Here is a 14493-nt window from a genome sequence, read left to right as displayed (position 1 = left end):
TGGGGGTCTTTGGGGAGAAGAAGAAGAAGAACAAAAAAGAAGATTGGCAACTAATGTTAGCTCAGGTGCCAATCCCTAGGGGGAAAAAAGAATTAGAGGCTTTAACTATGCTAAACAAACTTATAATCAAGATGGAGAGAATTTAGGGAGGAAGTGAAATGAGCTGTTGATAAAATTTGAAATAATACTAGGTTATTAGTTTAGAACAGTCTGCTGAGTATCCAGGAATTTTCACATCAAATTAGAACTGGTCACACTCAGATCAAAATCATATAAATGATGAAATGGTGAATGGATTGGATGTTAGCGATTTATAGAAGGAATGGGTAATCTTGAGAAAAATTGTATTTTACTCATCTCAAAGTAGAAAATCATGCCAAAAGTTCTTTATTTAAAGAAGAGCTAATAGGAAGGGAACCTGGCTCAATTCTGCCCTATAGGACAGAGGGAAAGATCATGAATAAAACAAGAAAAAGCCATGTGTTTAGCTGGATTTTGGACTAGGAAGATGACAAATTTCTTGGCAAATCAGGCAAGAATACTAGACTGGCCAATTTAGATAGTAAGGAAGTTAGAGATCCTGAATATAATTTTGTTTTTTGAAAATGAGTAGCCAGATAACACAATCTGTGTTGAAATTGTTACCACTAACACAAACTAGGAAGCTTGTGTTACCTTACTTGCAGGCTAACCAGTTACCCTGATAGATTTCGTGAATGTTGGCAGAGGCAGGTTTCCAGTTCAGAAGGAAAAGACAGCTTGTTACTCATAAAAATAGCAATTGCCAGAGTATTAGCATTTTGATGCCATTTCTCCAAGCCCCACTTTCCAAAGTGTGCTGTAAGGAGGGCTAGGTGACGCGTGCACAAGCAGCGGGTTACATTACCGGAGAGCGACCTCAAGCTTAAGGAATCCAGATCTTTTATTGGCATAAGCCTGTCTGATCTTTGCCGTGGCCAGTGTCCCTATCATTATCATAGACAGTGAGCAAACCTTCTTCTCTGGAGGGAGGTACTATCTCCTCATTAGGCAAACATCCTTGGAAAGCTAGTCCTGAAGAAAGGCATTGGTGCCTCTTCAGAAATGTGCAGAAACAGGAGACCGTGGAGAACTGCCTCCCAACAAGCACTCTTCTTGATAAGATTTGACCCCCTCACGTTTACAAACCACAAAGAGGAAGTTCAGAAAAGAAAAGCGGTGCTTCTCAGGAGACTGCAGTAAAAGGCAGACATTTCAGAGCTGTTTCTATGAATTCAAGTAGCAGATGCTGCCATCAGCTATCAGAATTTTCTTCAGTTCATGTCTAATGTCACATCTGAAGAACACAAATTTTTGTGAAAGACCTTTACATAGAGAATTTTCCCCCACTGGTATCGCCCAAAGGGAGAAACAGCTATGTGCTTTCTAGTTTAATAAAATTCACGGTCAACACAATATATAGATAGACATAAATTAAATCTGTATCAAATGTGAAATATTGTGAATCTTATTCAGTGATTGTCAAGTTGCTTTGAGTTATCTGCATGATAGAGAGATCTGTTTAAAATGCACTTGAGTAAAATGCATGCCATATTTAAAATGCTCCACAGTTAGAATAAGTGAAGAAATAGCTCATTAATTGAAATTTACGATTACTTGGACATAGCAGGGTCAAAGGTCTACTCCATTTACCAAAACCTTTTTGGAGTGGCTATGAAAATAATGTTAATTATAAAAATTAGAGGCACAGAGGTTGCTTAGAATACTTCAAAAACCTCTTTAAAATGACCTCAAATACTTTGAAGCATATATTACATATAAACAAGGCTGACGATCATGATAAACCATTTTTATATACTAAAATATTTCCGCTAGGCCCTCTAGTAGATAATACTTTGTTGCCTTAGGCTAAATTTCTGTATGTGCATTAAAATGTTGGTTAAATAGAATACTTAGGGAAGGTGTATTGGTCAACTGAATTTTCTGGCTAGCTGAAGATTAAGCTTCTAAAACATCCTAATCTTTTACCTCAACTTTGTTGCTAATCTTTCCACATTTCCTGGATCTACTTTTTAGCCAGAATAAATAAAATGAATCACAACGAATCTTATTTTGGTGACCAAAATCTTCCAGTGTCGCAGGGCTGTTGTTATTGGCAAGCTCAAATGGGCATGGAGACTCTTCACTCTACGAGATCCTAGCTGTGTAGTGCTTGGCAAGTCAGAAATCTCTCTGAGCAAACGTCTTAATCTGCAGGATGGGGATACTAATATAGTTGTCTTGCAGAATTGTTCTGGATATTAAATAAGATACTATTTGTGAATGTATCTAGTACCAGTCTTGGCAAAAGTAGGCATCAATAAGCATTAGTTGAAGCCACATCAATCACAATTGTTCAAAAAATATAGAAAATTGCATTACAGTTATTTGTTTCTTAAGAAGCTGACATAAATTCTGACATGAATTTATTTTCTTACAAGGTAAATGTTTTATTATGAAATTTGAAGAAAGAACATATAACTTTATAGCCATGGCAAAATATTTTAAACTTTATATTACAAAATTAATTATTGTCATGAGTTGAGTAGCAATTCTCTGATTTTTTTAATCCCTTTATTAAAAAATATTTATTTCATTTATTATCTTTAATCTGTAACATGTAAGATATTTTGTAGCAAATATTATGTGTCATTTCAATATACATAGCTAGTCTTAGATCACACTCTAATTGTTTGTTGAGTATGAAATAGTATACTTTTTCATTTCAAGAATTTGTATATATATATATATATATATATATTTTTTTTTTGCTGAGGAAGATTTGCACTGAGCTAACATCTGTGGCCAATCTGCCTCTTTTTGCTTGAAGAAGATTGTTGCTGAGCTAAAATCTGTGCCAATCTTCCTCTATTTTGTATGTGGGTTGCTGCCACAGCTTGGCCTCTGACGAGTGGCGTAGGTTTGCATCCAGGATCCGAACCCAGGCTGCCAAAGCAGAGCATGCCAAACTTAACCACTAGGCCATGGGGCCAGCTCCAAGAATTTATATTCTTATAGGACTTACTTGAAATCTTCAAATTCTCTATGTAGTTCACAATCATTATTAATCCTACAGTATGTGCATAGCACTCTGTTAGAAACTGTGCATTGTAAAAAGTGAATAAAGTGTTGTCTCTCTCATAAGGAGGAAAAGAAATGTAGAAATTGCAATTTTATAAGCGTATTATAATAAATCTCATAGGTAATTCTAACAGAGAATTTGAGAAGACAGAGACTCTAACTTGGGCTTTTATGAAAGATGCCATGGTGGCTTTCTTGCTGGGCCTAGAGGAAGGAGAAGCCATATATACAGAGTACAGTGCAAGAAGTGCTTGGGGAATAAAAGGTAATCCCTCATGACCTGAGTAGACAATGCATGAAGGCGAGACATAGCTGCAGATGCCAGTTATGACCAGGTGATAGAAATCCTAAAGGGTAGGCCTTGGAGTTTGGATTTACTTTTATAGGCAACAGGTAGCCATTGAAATTTTTTGAGTAGGGAAATATTGCATATTTTAGGATAAATCTGGCAGCAGTGTAGAATGGGTTGGAAGTTAAAAGGCAGAGGAATGAGGTAGAATATTTCTCTGTTGCCTCTGCCCTACAAATCTGCAACTTGGGTCAATTCAGCCACTTATATTTTCGTTTGGGGGTTCCTTTAGTTTCTGATTTCCTACCTTAGTTGGTCCTCCACAGTCTAAGCTTATTTTTAATCTTATCTGAAATAGCACCATATCGTCTTCTAAATGTTACTTTCTCTCTTTTAGCAGATAAACAGAAAGAAACCTTTATATTTCTTTCTGCACTTCTTAATGATCCATTGCAATAACATTTGCCTTCACAACTATCTCGAACTCCTCTTCACTTCTAAAGTGCTAAATCCAATGGTTAGCCTCTCTGTACATTTTATTTGTCTTTCTTTTTTTTAAGCTTCCACCTATTTTAACTTTTATGACACCACTCTCTTCTAGTTTTCTTTTAAAATTTCTGATCATTCCTTTTACGTCTATCCTGTCATCATCCCTTCTACTACTCGCCTCTTAAAGTTGAGTTCTTCATTTTCTTTTTTCTACTTTACAAACTCTTCCTGAGCAATCTTGTTGACTCTCTTTCTTTTTTCTCCCAGTTCTATTGAGGTATAATTGAGATATAACATTGTATTAATTTTAGGAGTACAACATGATGATTTGATATATGTATATGTTGTGAAATGATCATCACAATAAGTTTAGTAAACATCCATCGCCTCATATAGTTACAATTTTTTTTCTTGTAATGAGAACTTTTAAGACCACTCTTTTAGCAACTTTCGAGTACACAATGCCGTATTGTTAACTTTAGTCACCAGGCTGTACATTACATCTTCAGAGCTTATCACGTAACTGGAAGTTTGTACCTTTTGACAATCTTCACCCATTTCCCCCACCCCCACCCCTTGCCTCTGACAACTACCAATCTGTTCTTTGTATCTGTGCATTTGTTTTTTTTAGGTTCCACAAATAAGTGAGATCATACAGTATTTGTCTTTCTCTGTCTGACTTATTTCACTTGACATAATGCCCTCAAGGTCCACCCATGATGTCACAAACTACAGAAATTTCTTCTTTTTTTATGGCTGAATAATACACATCTTCTTTATCCACCTATCTATTGATGGACCCGTGGGTTGTTTCCATGCCTTGGCTGTTGTAAATAATGCTGCAATGAATATGGGGGTGCAGATATCTCTTGAAGATAACAATTTCATTTCCTTCAAATAAATACCAAGAAGTGGAATTGTTGGATGATATGGTAGTTCCATTTTTAGTTTTTTAAGGAAACTGCATATTGTTTATGACTGTTATTCGAACTCTTTATCAGGTAAATCACTTGTCTCTGTTTCTTTAAGGTCTATTTTGGGGATTTTATCTTGTTATTTTGTTTGGAACACATTCCTTTGTTTCTTCATTGTCTTTTGCTCTCTGTGTTGGTTTCTGTGAGTTTGATGGGGAAGGCCACATCTCCCAGTCTTGAAGGAGAGGCCTTATGTAGGAGATGAATTTTATCATTGAGCCGCACCACATCCTAGCTCTTGTCTTTCAACCTTTGTGATTGTCAAAGCAGCCTACTTTATTCTTAGTGCCTCCCAGTCTTTTAGAGGGTGCCAAGGCCTATCAGTGTCCCAAGGGGGAGGATCTCAGTCAGCACCTACATGAAGGCCTTTGGAAGCCGGAACCTCAGGCAGCAGCTTGGAAAGTATGCAAATAGACTTCTCTCAGGGAAAGACTAGGAGATGAGTGTGTCTGTCCACCCCCTCTGCAGGAGCCCCAGGGGGGCCGCCAGCCAAGGACTTTCTGTTTGTCACAGGTCTGCTGAACCTGTGAACACACGTTCCACTGGCCAACGGAGCCAGGCTATCAAGGGCTGTGTCCTCTGGGCAGCAGCTTGTGCGCACAAGCTCCCTCCAGGGAGACTCCACCAACCCAGAGCGAGGCAGAGGGACAGCACGAAGTCTCTGGAGAGAACTGTACTTAGCCCCTAGTTGTGTGTTAACCCTGAAGTCTGACTCTAGCTGCAGCCTCCAAGATACGCAAATAGGCCTTCTTGTGATAAAGACTGGGAGCTGGGTGCCTCTGCTGTCTCTGTGCTGAGCCGTTGGGGCACAGCCAATCAGGAACTGTTTCCTCGTTTGTAAGAGTCCTGTGGGACCCACAAACACAAACTCCATTTGTCACCAGAGCCAGGCAACCAAGGGGTTCACCCCAAGCGGCAGCTGCAAAAGCTGGGGCACCTGATATATGCACAGGCTTCTTTCAGGGAGATGCTGATGATCGGAGTGAGGCAGACAGAGAGCGTGAAGATGGCATCCACTAGCCTCCCCGCTCTCTGGGGAGGATTTCAGTAGGCCCCTAGATCTGTGTTGAATTAGAAGCGTGACTCTCAGGCTACAGTTTTAAGATAACCAAATAAGCCTCTTTCAGGGAAAAACTAGATGTTTCAGTCTGCTGCGTCTGTGCTGAGTGCTGGGAGCATAGCCACAACACGTCCTCCTGAACCATTAAGAACTCTTTGTTTACTCTAATGTTGTGGATCTTGTGGATGCAAGCCCCAGGTGGCTTTCAGAGCTAGGTGTTTTGGGGTCCTGTCTCTCAGGTGAAAGTCTTTAAAGTTGGGGCACTAGATGTTGGGTCCAAATCCTTTCCTCCTCAGGGAGAAGATGGGATTTGTGAGTTCCCTCCCCATTATATGGCACCATGCTGAGGGTGAAGTGTATGGAGAGATGGTGTCTCAGCCTCTCCTACCCATTTCCTCTGGGTGTTTTCTCATTTGCCTGATATGTAGGATTTGCTCAGCTAGTCTCTGGATTTCCTTCAGAGGGAATTGTTCCATATGTAGCTGCGGGTTTGGTGTGTTCGTGTGAGAAGGTGAGTTCCAGAGTCTCCTATGTCACCACCTTATTGACTTTCAGTGGCTTCATTTACTACTTTATTGGGAACAGATGTCAAGTTTTCTATCCTAAACGACAGAGCCATATGCATGGTAGCATTTGTTCATCAAATGCCATATTCTAGGCACCTTATTAGGTTTTTGTATATATTGTCTTAAACATTCAAGGAAGTCATTATTAGCCTCTTTTTACACATAAGGATATTGAGGATAAGAAGGTCAATATAATTTGTTCATATCTCATACCACTATAGGGACCCATGTCTGGGTCTGTCTGACTCCAAAATCCTTCTTGCATTTTCTTCTATAATATTCCAATCCCCTTTTCCAACCTGACCAATTGTCTACTGGCTGTCTCTGTTTGGATACTTCAAATTTAATATATTTAAAACGAAACTTATCTTTCCCTCCCAAACTGTCTATCTTCCTTTCTTTTCTTGGTGATGGCAGCTCTATTCTCTCAGTTAACCAAGCCAGAAAATGGAAGGATTCCCGGATTCTTCCTTTTACCTCACCTCCACATCAAATTTTTAACTCTTTTAAGGTCTATCTCATTCCTTTGCAAAGTCAATTGGTCTCCAACTACTTACTACTCAAAGTGTGGTCCTCAGACCAGCATCTTTTGCATCTCCTGGGAGCTTGTTAGAAATGTAGAATCTACACATATCGAAGCTGACTACATTTTTTATAAGTCTCTTGGTGACTTATATGTATATTAAAGTGTGAGAAGTCCTACAAACTGGTTTCTTTGCTTTTAATCTCAACATCTGCCGTGTGGACAGCAGCCGGAGTGATCTTTCTAAAACAAAAATCTATACAATTTCTCTCATTAAAGCTCATCAGTAACTCCCCCTTGTTTGAGAATGAAATCTGAGAGTCTCACGTGGCATCCAAACGTCTCTAGGATGCAATTTTGACTTTAGCCTTTTTGTTCACCACAGCTTCACTAACATCCTCTGTGATCATTCTTGTTTCATACCTTCGTGTGTTTATTTACTCTGATCCCCACTGCTAGAATAAACCCTTCTCCTCCCCACTTTCAGGCAAACATCTTCCTTCTCATCATTGAAGGCTCAGCTCCAGGATCACCTTTTCTACAAAGACACCTTTTTTATCCTCTAAGGCGAATTGCCCAACTTTATTGTGTCCCTGGTCTATAAAGTTTCCATTATAACACTTCTATGTCTGCTTTCCTTTTCTAGACTATGAGCTCCTGGAGGGCGCTGCTAATGTGTTGCCTTTGCATCCTTATTACCCAATTTAGTTTCTGACTCATATATTTGCTTAGGAAGAAAGGGAAGAAGGAAAGGGAGAATAAAAACTTACAAAGCAGTTTAAATCAGTATGTCAGAGTCTGGGAAAAATGTTGCACATCCTGTCACTTCCTATAATATATTTTGAATACTTTGTTTTTTCAGAGACAATTTAAAAATGCTACATCTTATGTTAAAAGCAAATTCTATGTTTTGATCAGTTTTCTCATGATATTTATTTTAAGGAACATTTCATCTTTTTACTAGCAGACTGAGCAACGGAAAATGGTGACAACATGGAAAGCTTTAATTCTGTTTTCTGAAAGTGTGCTATTCTGAGTGACTATCAATAGAATTATTTTAATATGTTCTTTTATCCTCATATATTCAACTATTCATTTCAATGTATAATCACTAGGTTCCTGCCTAGGGTAGTTCCAGGACTAGACATTGGGAATAAAAAGAAGAAAATATCTACCTTCATGGGGTTCATGAGGTTTTAAAGGGGATTCTAAGTCATATATAAACATTGAATGAGTTGTTTGGTAAAGTTCTTTTTGTAATGCCTCATAAAGAATAACCATGTAATGAACGTATTTTTAAACAGAAGAAAAATGGCTTCATTACTTTTATGTTGTACTTTTAAAGGATTAATATGTAACATTTCTAAAAGCTGTAGTATTCCCTGGAGCAGAGCCTGAGATTTGGCATATTTTCTGTACTATGTATTTAAAAGTATCTTTCCCTATTCTCCCCAGGTTTAGAGATATTTAGCTCCTTTTTACAATTAGGTACACGTAGTTCACCAGAGTCATAAAATTGCTTAGGTGACAGAGCAGTTCTGAATATCTCAGTACTGAGGATACAAGAAACAAATGACAAAATCCCTGTCTGAGGCAATTCTAGAAGGGATGTAGAAAAAAGGCTTTCATTCCAGTGTAATAAACCCTATGATAGAAGAAAGGGCAGTCTTATAAGAACCCAGAGGAGAGTATCTAATGTGGCCTGGGAGGACACACAGAGGGGCATGAAGAAAGACTTCTAGAGGACCTGACACTTTTTCAAGGATTAGTAGAAATTAGTAGGTTAAGAAGTAAAAGAAGGGTATTCTAGACAGAAGAAACAGCCTGTCCAATAGTAAGAGACAGCTTGGTATTTATACCTAATTCAGTATGAAAGTGTGGGGTGCAAGGAAGAAAAGGATAAGAGCAGAAACCATCAGAGACGTCTTCAAGGGCCTAGGCTGCGACACAACATAATTTGGGTTCTATCCTTTAGATAATGAGACACATTGAGAATTTACGAGGAAGTTGAATTGATCAGATTTGCACTTTACACAATTTATTTCTGCATATATACTGTCAATATGTGTAATGATGTATTGACTTTTCTTTCTTCCCACTGCTTCTTGGTGTGGTTTTGGAGTTCAGATCCTGGTCTACCATGCCTGTGGGAGGGGGACAATTTACATGAGATTTTTGAGGATCAGTTTCTCCTTACAGAGGCGATATTCATACATTGGTACTCTAAGTTGTAAATGCTGTTATGTGCCTGGGTACTCAGATTTGAATCATTCTTGCTCAGTGCTTTCCTCTTCCTGCTTGCTCTGCTACTGATGCTCTGTTCATTAGGCCCCATGTTTTCTTCTCCAACATTACTTACTCATTGTTGCTTTTCTTTTCCTTCTCTGTTGCTACTAAAATTAGAGCTTCCCATCTTCAGTGATCCAGTTCTCATCTATTATGTGTGGGTTTTGTTTTTTGGTAATTTGATTAATTTTTAACACTGAATTTCCTTTGGGTTTGATCAATGATAGCAATTATTTGGATTTGTTGAATTTTGCTTTAATTTTACATCTCTAATTCTTTCTAGTGTCAGATGAAAACTTTGATCTTTTGGGAAAAACAAAACAAAACAAGTTACCAGAGAACATAGTAGATGGTCAAGTTTATACCTTGCGTGAAAGTAATAAAACTTTCATTATTTAGTGAATAACGTATATTTTATTTTATACTGATATTCAGTAGGATTGCAATTTTTAATTTATACAATTTTATGTAACACATTTTTCAGGAATTACAGGCACACTTTGATTTTTATTGATTGCTTAAGATCTTATGACAAATCATGTGTGAAATGGGGCTAATGACGTGAGACAAGTAGACATAGATAAGACATAATAATACATTGATATTTAGAACTATCATTTATTCTATATCTCCAATCCTCACAGCAACCTGATGACATAGGAAGTCTTATCTATCCCCATTTTGAAGGTGAAGAATATGAAGCTGAGAATTTAATTTATATGTCCAAAGTCACACATACTTTGGATCTAAGAATATAATGTCAGCTCTGTCTACAAATTGTCAGCTTTTTACCACAATACAGTGGGTCTTAAACACATGCTCCTTGTGCTCAAGCTGTTTACAATGGAATGGGAAAGTTAATAGATAAATAAATAGCTTCTTGAAATTAAATGTCCTTCTCAGATGTACTTCCTATGCCTTAGTTTTTATTTGTAAGTGATACTATAAATCCACTAGTCCTTCCACTCTCCCCAACTCCAGACATTTCTGACTTCTCTCCCTCATGCGTCTAAAATTTTAACGTGTTGAATCCTCTGAGTTCTCCTTTCGTCATTTCCCTGATCCCCGTTCTATGGTTCCTACTCATCGCCTCCCACCAGAGCTGCATCTTCTTTGTTCCCTTTCCTGCAGTTCTCCATCTCTTCCAACCGGTAATGCACAATGAGTCAGACTAAACTTCTACTTTTACTAGTCATTTACCTACTCAGGATTTCACAGTGGTTCTGTTGTTTTTTCAGAACTGGACCCAGCCCATTTTCATGTTTCTCATAAAGTTCAAACATGAATTTTCCAGAACAGCCAGGTAGATCCTTTCTTATTGGCAGCTACCTTTTTTATCCCTGCCCCAAATCCTTCAAAGATTGTGCATATTCCACTTCCTCAAGATATCACATAGCTACGGCAGCTTCTGTGGTTTACAGTGATCATGAACGTCTTTGATTTACCCTGACACTTGCGGTGTGCGGGCTGCATCTTAGTGGTGTGGGAATACATATTGTCTGGCATAGTTTTAAGAAGGTACTGAAGTAGAATGAAATAGAAAAATGAAATGTGCAATTGAAAGACAACCTAGAATATGCATCTTCTCCCACACCTCTTTGCAGTCCCACTATGGCCACTGGATTTTAAGTGGTGAGGATGCACTGACTTTTTCTCAACTTCCGCATCATTTCATGCAGCTTTATATATTTTGCCTGAAATAAGAATCCAATATAAGATTTATCTTCTTTCAAATATAAGTTGCTATATATATTAAGCAAATACTCTAAGTTATTCATTTTGTGTGTTTTTCATATTCACAATGTAAGCCCACCAGTTATTTTTTTTTAGTAGGATAATGACAGGCTGAAGCAAGGAAAAATCACCATAGAAGAATTTAGATCAATTTATCGAATTATTGCACACAGAGAAGAAGTTACTGAGATTTTCAACACATATTCTGAAAATCGGAAGATTCTTTTGGAAAAAAATCTGGTCCAATTTTTGACACAAGAGCAGTATTCAGTTGAGATGACTAAAACTATTGCCTCTGAGATCATTGAAAAATATGAGCCTATTGAAGAAGGTATGCTTGCTTTTCAAAATTTCATCAAGTATTTACACGCGAAGTATTTTTTATGAATTATAGCTATCAAATTCAAATTTTGGATGAGCCAAATTTCTTCTGGCTAATAGCAAATATTGGCAGTTTTATTTTTGTTTTTTTATGGAATGTATATATACCTTTAGAAAGCTACATTGCATAACCATAGCATTCTTTCCTACTTCATTGTCCAGCTCCTTTCTTTTAACTGTTTCTGTGTATATCTCAAGTGTTCAGAGACAAGCTTAAGCATGGAAAACAAGATGAGATTCTGTTACAAGTACTGTATGGAATAAAATGTCTTGATATTTATCAATAAAATAAAAACCCTGTTATAGGCAGTTTTCCATTTTTATACACTATATAATTGAAAATATACATGAATATTAAAGTAGCTGAACGAAAACAATTCTAGGAAAGAAATAAAATATTGCAAAATCACTAATTTCTCCACTATCTAGATGCATAATGGTCTATAACATTTTATAAACATTTAAATATTTTTGCTTCTTCATTTTTCAATACAGACATCTGGTTTAAATTAAATGACTATTTAGGCTGATGATCTGTCATGTAATTTTTGATCTTTGTCCCATCATTCAATGGATAAAACACTTTAAATTTCTTCACAAATGTTCATCTTTAAATAAAATAGACCTAATATCATAAAATTTCACCTAATTGCATAAAGCTCACTGTTAAAGCACAGTATTTAACCCTACAGAAATTAATAGGATAGCTCAAATTATTTTTTTAATAAGGAAGTTATGCAAGTCCAAGTTCTGCCTTTGAAAGTTGGTTTATGGCCACCAGTGTTTAACATATGATAATATGGGTTCTGAGAAAACCATACATATTCCTTCAGTGAGTCATATGTTCATAATATGTTCACAGTCATACTGTGGCTACCAAGTATGTTTCTAGGGGCTGGGGCTACAATAGAGAACAAGACACCCTAGGTCTTATTTTCCTGATGGGAGTTGGAGGGAGATTGATAGCAAATAATTAAATATATGAAAGGATAACTTCAGAGTGCTATCTATGCACTGTGAAAAACTAAGACAGAGAAAGCGATAGAGAATAAACAACCCAGGAGGTCTAGTTCAGGTTGGATGTTTAGGAGAGTTGTCTCCGAAGATGTGACATTTAAACTGAGACCTAAACGATGAGAACTACTCACTTGACAAAATGAGAGAATAGTCTGAGGTCGAGGGAAGAGAAGTGTCAGACTTGAGTTGGAGAATTCAAGGAACAAGAAGAAGACAGTGTGGTTGGAACATGGAGCATGAGGGCGAGATGAGTTTGGACAGATAGATAGGGATCAAATTGTGTTGGTCTAGTAGGCCACAATTAAGATTTTGGCCTCATGACTCAGTGCCACATAAAGACTTTGGAGAGTTTTAAGCATTATAGTGGTAAGACCGAATGCAGTGCTAGTAAGAGTTTGGTCTGATCACCATTAAAACTTCTGCAGGTTGGCAAGGAGATAAAGAGCTTGTATCGGAATGTAAGACAACTACATCACTAAGCACACCGGTTGAATCCAGCTGACTTTGTTTTTTTGAATAGCAAAGGCTTTCTCTAAAGAAGTAGTGAATTGATTTATGTTCTGGCTCAAGCTCTTTATGTCATTGCCAATTGGAAACAACCAGTTCATTGACAAGTACTTTAAGTAGCACTGATCTAGTGAATATTCAAAAAAAATTTACTTTGGCACTGTTACCTGCAGGTAGGAAATTAAAAAATACAAAGGGCTTATGGGATGGCGGCAGTAACATCTTGGAACTGCGTTTGCATTTTAACTGGAATATTATGTCATTCCTTTATTTCATCTTTTGAGCCTTCCGCTGCCTCAGTGCTTTCACACACAGCAGAGACCTTGAATTACATTTGCATGCTTATTGGTCACTTTAGAGACTTATTAAGGCCAATTGGAATTATGACCTTATGCTCTCAAATATCACCATGCTCCTCAATCTTGTCCCACGTTGGTACATGGTGGGTACCAAATGAGGTTTTTAAAAAATCGTAAGATTAACTCTCATTTCAATCTGGTAGTTTTTAAGGGCACTAATGAGTTTTTCTTCTATTCCATTACCAAAGATATTTACTTAATTATTCAATAATTTAAAAGAGCTGTAAGCCAGTTGCACCAGGAAAAAGAATAAATTCATGCAAATCACTACTATTACAATATATGATGCATTTGTCCCACATTCTTAAATTTGCATGGCTTTGAAATAGAGAGATTGCATGACTACAAACGTTTTATGTATTTTCATCTAGCTTTCATTTTTTAACCAAAATTGTTATAGCTTTTTGAGTGCCAGCTTTTTCACTTTTATGATGTCATAAACATTTACTTTTGTCACTGTATATTTTTTCTGATACATTACTTTTAATCGCTGCTTAGTATTGTATCATATTTTGAGTTTTAATTTGTTTCCTCCTCCCATTTATTTTGCTTTTATAAATAATGCTAGAGTTAGCATTCTTTCACATCATTCTTCATCTGCATTTCTATTTCTATAGTATAAAGTCCTGGAAATAAAATTCTTTGCCAATGATCACTCTCTAGTTTAAGGTGAATACTCATACCAGCTCTTATTTTGAGACAAACTGAATTGTCAATAATGAAAATAACAGCAACTAACATTTATGGAGCTAATAGATAGAGCTAATATATAGAGATAGGTGTTATGATTACCACCAGTGCAAAGATAGGGAGAGGTTAACTAATGCTCTCGTCATATAATGAGTAAATAGATTTAACCCAAGCTGTCTAATACCAGAGCCAGTGTTCTGCTTCAATAGATAATTTTTGTATCTATTGTACTGAGTATCAAAGTTCAGAGATAATTTACTAAGACGATAATATGCAAATGACCCAGCAATTCCATTCATAAGCATGTACCCAACAGAAATGTGTACATATTTGTACCAAAAGACACGTTCTGGTTGTTTATAACAGCACTCTTCGTATAGCCCCCAAACTGGAAATTATCTAAATGCTCATCAAAAACAAAATTGATAAATAAATTGTGGTGTAGTCACACAATGGAATACTCTACAACAATGGGAAAAAACAATGTCTAACTCTATGCCACTACAAGAATAAATCTTA

The 14493-nt window shown here is 37.0% G+C and overlaps 1 protein-coding gene across 6 annotated transcripts in view; it reads left to right on the top strand.

Moving 5' to 3' along the window:
- The window catches only part of PLCZ1 (phospholipase C zeta 1), a 40745-nt gene that overhangs the window by 2201 nt on the left and 24051 nt on the right, over positions 1-14493 (top strand). For 4 of the 6 annotated variants that reach the window (XM_070619252.1, XM_070619250.1, XM_070619253.1 and 1 more), the window contains one exon: positions 11194-11351. In XM_070619252.1, the coding sequence (XP_070475353.1) occupies positions 11297-11351 (55 nt within the window). In that variant the 5' untranslated portion in view covers positions 11194-11296. Of the gene's footprint in view, positions 1-11119; positions 11352-14493 lie in introns of all 6 variants that reach the window. The other 2 variants (XM_008527737.2, XM_070619249.1) reach the window with 1 other exon arrangement.

This window comes from Equus przewalskii, chromosome 5 (genome assembly GCF_037783145.1).
Source record: "Equus przewalskii isolate Varuska chromosome 5, EquPr2, whole genome shotgun sequence".
NCBI lineage: Eukaryota > Metazoa > Chordata > Mammalia > Perissodactyla > Equidae > Equus > Equus przewalskii.
The sequence above is the reverse complement of the archived record's forward strand: the minus strand, read 5'-3'. Positions and strand labels throughout refer to the sequence as shown.